Source organism: Alosa sapidissima, chromosome 5, assembly GCF_018492685.1.
Source record: "Alosa sapidissima isolate fAloSap1 chromosome 5, fAloSap1.pri, whole genome shotgun sequence".
Lineage (NCBI taxonomy): Eukaryota > Metazoa > Chordata > Actinopteri > Clupeiformes > Clupeidae > Alosa > Alosa sapidissima.
Window position 1 is genome coordinate 10,436,843 of NC_055961.1, and position 7,500 is coordinate 10,444,342.

Sequence of the window (7,500 nt, forward strand, 5' to 3'; positions counted from 1 at the left end):
TATTTATACACTGAGGCAGTTCAGTGTGCTTTACATAAAAATGTGAGCACTTCTCATAATACATTAATGTTGGTCTGCCTCTATAGTTTAGCTGTCCTGTAACCCATGGTGTATGTATGATAGATAGATGGATAGATGGTTACTTTATTGATCCCTTAAGGGTTGTATGGCTGTATGGTTATATGTCTTATGTTCTAAATGTTTTAATGGAGCCAGTCCTATGGCATTATGTTTTATTGCTGTATATCAATTGCTATGTGATTTCATATGTTCTTTTTTTTAGCCACCATGTGCCTAGTATAACATCTTGCCAATGGACTAGAGTTGAAAATTAGCCTGCTGGCTAACACTGGCACATTTACAGAAATGTTGATCAATGTGCACTGTGCACTGCACTAAATAAATAAATGAAATGAAATGAAATGAAATAAACACAAACACAAATAGTAAATAATAGAAAATAAAAGCATGAAAGAAACTACCGGTAATCCTAGATAATAAAAGGTAAGGTATATAAAATAAAATAAAATAAAATAATTAAAATATATACAACATAGAAAACATATGATTAAAAGGAAATGCATTTGATCAGTTAGGCCATCCTTAAAAATATTTTTGTTTGCAGTAACAGCCAAAAAAAAATTAAAAATGGGTCGGTAGGTAGGTCAATATTTTTTTTTTTCAAGATTCAAAGTAAAAAAAAAAGTTCAGTTTTGGTCATGGTGATTACCTAGGAATGAATTTACACAAATGTGCATATCGTGACGTAACTGACTGGGTCTTCAACCCGTGCCTTCAGGCGCACCATTGCAAACCTCATTCTGATGCAGGTTGTATAGACCAGCCTTTCTCAAACGTCTTTGACCTGAGGCCCGGTCATGGCAGACTTTTGGGTCATAGGGCTCATCTACATGTACCCAGAAAGAAGGCTACAATAGCTCTTGGCCACGTTATATTGAAATTTGACTATACAATACTCAATGCTATACAGTGTATTATACAGTCTCTGCTCTGTTTCTAAGGAAGTTCCAAAAAACAACGTCGTTCTATTAAGTTTCGTTAAATAAATAAATAGCCTTCCAACAGGTTGAAGCGGAGCTTTGATACCAACGTTATCGATTAGTTTCAGTTTCTCTCGCGCAGACGCGCATTGAATGAATGCTCATACCACCACTTAATTGTAGGGCTCCATGTTTAATGACATCGATAGCAGAAACGTTTGTTTTCTTTTTTCGTCGATCCGCGGTTTCTTGATCAACTGCGCAGCAAATTATCAGATGAAGCACCGGGCCTAATTTCACTCCACGACTCCGCGGACCAGCAGTCTCCATGTTGCGGACCCATATTTTGAGAAATGCTGAATAGACCACAACCAATTTCAATACTCCGACACGGTCACCGCTAGACTAGGGGGAGAAGGGATGAGAAAAGATCTGGCCACAGTTCTTCCAGAACTTCGCAGCGTTATCAGTTTGTGTGAATGAAACGAAGTGACATGCGTAAAACCAATGGTGTAGAGATTACGCCACAGGTTTTTTTTTTAAGTGAGCCACGTTTGCATGTAGGTAATTTATATTCACAATACTTGGTTGGGCCTACTAAAAGAACTATTATTTTATTGCATTTGTATTGGTTGTTTAGAGTAAAAAAAAAACAATCGGTCGGTATTAACGCAAGTTTACAACTGGCAAGTCGGTCGGACTAAAAGGGGAAAAAAATAAATATTTGGGTCGGTTCTAAATTGACAGGGTCGGTCGGGTTACGGCAAACGAAAATATTTTTAAGGATGGCCTTAGCAGAAAGCATCTGAGAACAGTCGATGAAAGTTAGTGTGTGCGTGTGTGTGTGTGCGTGTGTCAGAGTGAAATCTAGTGTGTGAGGTAGTTACTCTGTCTCTCTCTCTCACTTTGTGTGTGTACGTGTGTTTTTGTGTGTGTGTGTAGGTGGGGGATATTGTGTCTGTGATCGATATGCCACCAAAGGAGGACACCACCTGGTGGAGAGGAAAGCATGGATTCCAGGTAAAACCGGCTGCTGCTTTCTATCTGGAACCCTCTGTGTGTGTGTACAGTATGTGTGTTTGAAAGAGAAAGTAATTTCCACTGAATATTTAGGTAAAGATGTGTTGGTTTCTGTTTGCATGCTTTCCCTTGTGTGTGTGTATTGATATGTGTGTGTTTTCTGCTGGTCAGCTTCTTTCGTAGTGTGTATCTGTGTGTGTGTGAAATTAATCTGTATTGATGTGTGTGTGTGGATGTGTATCTGTGTGTGTGTGTGTGTGTGTGTGTGTGTGTGTGTGTGTGTGTGTTTTCTGAAGGTGGGCTTCTTTCCCAGTGAGTGTGTCGAGCTCATCAATGACAAAATTCCCCAGTCAGTTACCAACTGTGTTCCGAAGCCAGGTAACACTCCAGAGTCTGAGTGTGTGTGTTTGTTTATGTGTGTGGTGCCTATATGAATATCCAGCCTGTGTGTATGCATGTGTGTATGTGAGCATCTTAGCCTTTTGTGTGTGTGTTTGTGTGTGTGTGTTTCATGGTTGTGTGTTTTGCTGTCGGAAGCACTAATATTATTACTGCAACTGCAACGCTTGAACTACAAGTGTGCTTGACCTGCGTGTGTATGTGTTTAAGTGTGTGGGAAACTTGTGAGCGTGTACCTGATGTTGATTGGTTGATTTTTATAGCCACTCACCTCACTGTAGCCAATCACAGCGCTACTGGCTCTATCCAGGAATGGACCCTGCTGTGTGAGATTTGGCGTCAGCTTCATCCGCATGCTTTGCTTATGCTTGTTTGCTTGTGTGTGTGTGTGTGTGTGTGTGTGTGTGTGTGTGTGTATGTGTGTGTGTTCTCCAGCATCCCCTGGTGTTCGGCCGGCTTCCTGGTACCTCTTCCCACCCTGTGCGTTTGCACCAGTACTTACACCCACCAGTACTTGCATTGCTTTCATGCAAACATACATACACACACACACCACTCACACTCTCTTTCTTTCGTGCACTGCATTCATGTGCTCACAAACAGACACACACACACACACACACAATTTCAATCTCACTCTGTCACTCTTACGTATTGTGCACTGCACTTCACACACACACACTTGCATGCATTATCACAAACACACACACACACTAACACACTCACGCACAGAAATGCATATGGAGGTATTATGTACTTATTAAGGTAGAACTGTCCTAACTCTCATAATGTTGGCTGTAGTTTGGGGTTTAAGTGTGTGGAGTGTTTGCTGTAGCTGATCAGTGCATACATGTAAACCATAAAGGTCCATACCCAGCCATTTCTCACTTTTATTATATGCTATATTTTACGTTTGCTCATCCAGAAAACATCATCTATTTGTCCCCCACTCTCTCTCTTTCTCTCTCTCTCTCTCTCTCGATCTTTTCCTCTCCTCTCATCCAACTCTGTCTTTTCCTCATGGTGTTCTGCTCATAGATTTGGAGATGGAGACAGTCATACAGCAGGACACAAACATGAACTCAGGTACACACGTACACACACACACACACACACACTTATCGGGCATCTATTTCGGCAGAAATGCGCGTGTGCAAGGCTTCATGACACCAACCTTGCTCCAGGTGAGATCACTTGATTGGCAAGATGTATTCTCAACATAAGACATTGGCACAATGTATTTACATGGCGACTTTTTACCGCGGAAGGGGCGGGATATGTGTAGACAACTGCCATATTGGCGTTACAAACTAACCCCATGCATTTCTATGGAGGATTTTTTGAGTGCTGTGTCTTCTCATTAGAAAGTCTCTGGCTGCAGTGGCTAGTTAGCTTACTGAGGGAAGATCAATGCGTTTGATGGCTGCAGTGGCTAGCTAGATAACTCAGGGAGGAATGATGCTTATGATGGCTGCAGTGGCTAGTTAGCTAACTGAGGGAGGATTGATTAATGCTTCTGATGGCTGCAGTGGCTAGTTAGCTAACTGAGGGAGGATTAATGCTTCTGATGGCTGCAGTGGCTAGACTGCCACAATGGCATTCATCCATGGGCAAACTCTTTACAAAGCACAAAATACCAGACTTAAAGCCTCTTTCTCTCTCTCTCTCTCTCACACTCAAACACGAACACACACACACGCACATACTGAGAACCATGGCGTGGTGTGTATGTTCCGTCTGTGGATTTTGGTCGCTATGACATTCCATATTGATTATAACCATTTCAGCATTCCATGATTTTCCAGCCAGCAAACGGTGAATTGTTCCATTTGGACCAGAAGCTTGGAACCTGAGCTGTGTGTGTGTTTGTGTGTGTGTGTGTGTGTGAGAGAGAGAGAGCAGGCGGGGGTGGGGGACAGACAGTCAGAGAGAAATAGAGAGAGAGAGAGAGTTTGTGAGCAGGCTTACTGTGGATTTGGGCTGAGAGACGAAAGGTATTTGCCGACAGACTGACTTTAGTTAGCGAGCGAGCGAGAGAGAGAGAGAGAAAGAGAGAGAGAGACGGCTCTTTAGTGTAGGGCTGTCCTGAGCTGCCATCCTGGAGGGAATTTGCAACTTTGTCAGATAGACGTTTCTTTTCCTCCTCGGCTCGTCGGGTGATGCGTCCGCGCTTAACTCTGGGCTTGCTTTAGGAAGAGTGTGTGTGAACTGGTGGAAGCGTTCGGGTAAGGACATGATTTATGAAGGTAAACACACACATACACATACTGGCTCTAACTGGGTAAAAAAGCTCCAAGTCGCTGCTTGGACTTGTATGTCTCTCCCTCACTCTTGAAGTCCTTCATGCCTCAAAACCAGCTGTTACTACACAACGCAGTGGAAACAGAGATGACACGTGTGTGTGTGTGTGTATGTGTGTGTGTGTTTTGTGTGTGCGCGTGAGAAGAGAACTTGTGTGAGTGAGACTTTCATATGCACTGTTTTTCTTTGTCACACACACACACACACACACACACAAACACACACACTGAGTTTCACATGTTTAACCCATCTTAACTGTTATGATAGCCGTCTCTGGCTCCAGTCAAGCTGACATACGTACACACACAGAGACACACACACATTTTCTCACACACTTTCTCCCTGGCGACCCTCAGCCTTCACATATTTCTGAAGGAACAGCTGCTGTAATTGGAGGGAGAAGGAATTTTATATCGGAACATTTTTTTTTCTACCTCAAGTAGGTCAGATCTCCCTGCAGATCTACACAGCTGCTATCTTACTTCATACACACATACACACACACACACATACACACACAAAACAAAGACTTATTTGTGTGCCTTTCATTTTCTTGCATGCTATTAGCATCCCTTTTACTGCAGGAAAAAGTGTGTGTGTTTGTTTAAAGTCTGTGTGTGTTTGTGAAAAGTGTTTGTGTTTGTTAAAAGTTTGTGTGTGTTTGTGAAAAGTGTTTGTGTTTGTTAAAAGTTTGTGTGTTAGTGAAAAGTTTGAGTGTGTTTGCTAATTGTTGGTGAATGTTTGCTAAAATGTCAATGTGTGTTTGTGAGCAGGCTTTTTGTTAAAAGTTTGTGTGTTTGTGAAAAGTTTGTGTTTTTGTTAAAAGTTTGAGTGTGTTTGCTAATTGTTGGTGTGTGTTTGCTAAAATGTTAATGTGTGTTTGCTATAGCTTGTCAAAGCATTGAGTGTGTGTGTGCTGGCCATGGGTCTCTGCATATATGACGGACTGAGCCAGATGATCATGTTTCTGAGAACCTGTTGGTCTTCACCTCAAACTAATCAATAACTTCCTGAGTGTGTGTTTTTTTGTGTGTGTGTGTGTGTGTGTGTGTGTGTGTGTGTGTGTGTGTGTGTGTGTGTGTGTGTGTGTGGCGCTAGGGTGCAGTATATGCCCTAGTCTGTAGGATGCGTAGATGCTGCTTGGGTATCTTTGGTCATTTGCTGGTGGGGTAATATAAGGTGCGTCTAGGATTCAGAGTGTAATGGCACATCTGGGATTGTGAGCGTGTGTGTGTGTCTGGTTTCCGCAGGAAAAAGGAAGTTCATTCTTTACATTTCCACTTCATCATACAGAAAAATTGTGTCTGTGCATTTGACTGTCCACCACTTGAACTTGAAACCACCACATAAAATTCCTGTGTGTGTGTTTAGTGTCTAAGAAGCACGGGAAGCTGATCACGTTCCTGCGCACCTTCATGAAGTCTCGGCCCAGCAAGCAGAAGCTCAAGCAGAGGGGCATCCTAAAGGAGAGGGTGTTCGCCTGCGACCTCGGGGAGCACCTGCTCAACTCAGGACAGGATGGTAAGACACACACACACACACACACACACGCACACATGAAGGAGAGGGTCTTCGCCTGCAACCTGGGATAGCACCTCCCCAACTCAGGACAGGATGGTAAAACACACACACACACACACACACACACATATGAAGGAGAGGGTGTTCGCCTGCGACCTGGGGGAACACCTGCTCAACTCAGGACAGGATGATAAAACACACACACACATACACAGACACACACACACACACAAATACACACATATGAGAGAACATCTAGTCAACTGTGTCCATGTGTATGTTTTTGTTTAGATGATAGAGTGTGTGTTGCTTATAGATGAACAAGTGTGTTGTTGTAGATGAATGAGTGTGTGTTGTCATAATAGATGAACAATTGCGTGTTGTAGATGAATGAGTGTGTGTTGTGGTAACTTGTGTGATCAATTGTTAGATTCCCTGTTTCTGATACATTTATTTACATTTACATATATGTGTGTGTGTGTGTACAGTTCCTCAGGTGCTTCGAAGTTGTGCGGAGTTCATCGAGAAACATGGCATTGTGGATGGGATCTACAGGCTATCTGGAATTGCATCAAATATCCAGAAGTTACGGTGAGACTCACACACGCTCGCTCTCAGATATAGACACACACACGCGCGCACGCACACACACACACACACACACACACACACACACACACACACACACACACACACACACACACACACACACACACACACACACACACACTCCAACCACTCCACACTTGTTCCACTATAAAAGTTGTGTCTGTGTGTGTGTGTGTGTGTGTGTGTGTGTGTGTGTGTGTGTGTGTGTGTGTGTGTCTGTGTGTGCATGTCTGTGATCAGGCATGAGTTTGACTCCGAGCTGATCCCAGACCTGACTAAAGAGATTTACATCCAGGACATCCACTGTGTGGGGTCCCTCTGTAAGCTCTACTTCAGAGAACTGCCCAATCCACTGCTCACGTACCAGCTCTACGACAAGTTCTCCGTAAGTCTCTGTGTATGTTTATGTTTCTGTTCTTTGTAAGTCTTTCTCTGTGTGTGTGTGTGTATGTTTATGTTTCTGTTCTTTGTAAGTCTCTCTCTCTGTGTGTGTGTGTATGTTTATGTTTCTGTGCGTTCGCATTCACATGCACCTGCGGTAGATTTCTTGTTTTCTTTGGTGGAAGTATACAGAAGGAATCTTTTGTGTTGTTTACCTTTGTTTGGATTCAGGTGTATTTAATTCAATTTATTTAGTTAGTTACACTCA

General features: G+C 42.8%; 1 protein-coding gene across 5 annotated transcripts in view; it reads left to right on the forward strand.

The window, feature by feature from the left end:
- The window catches only part of arhgap32b (Rho GTPase activating protein 32b), a 54,756-nt gene that overhangs the window by 32,959 nt on the left and 14,297 nt on the right, over positions 1–7,500 (forward strand). For 2 of the 5 annotated variants that reach the window (XM_042091495.1, XM_042091498.1), the window contains 7 exons: positions 1,944–2,021; positions 2,318–2,399; positions 2,856–2,900; positions 3,459–3,506; positions 6,093–6,242; positions 6,731–6,833; positions 7,092–7,236. In XM_042091495.1, the coding sequence (XP_041947429.1) occupies positions 1,944–2,021; positions 2,318–2,399; positions 2,856–2,900; positions 3,459–3,506; positions 6,093–6,242; positions 6,731–6,833; positions 7,092–7,236 (651 nt within the window). Of the gene's footprint in view, positions 1–1,943; positions 2,022–2,317; positions 2,400–2,855; positions 2,901–3,458; positions 3,507–6,092; positions 6,243–6,353; positions 6,433–6,730; positions 6,834–7,091; positions 7,237–7,500 lie in introns of those variants that run through there. The other 3 variants (XM_042091496.1, XM_042091497.1, XM_042091499.1) reach the window with 3 other exon arrangements.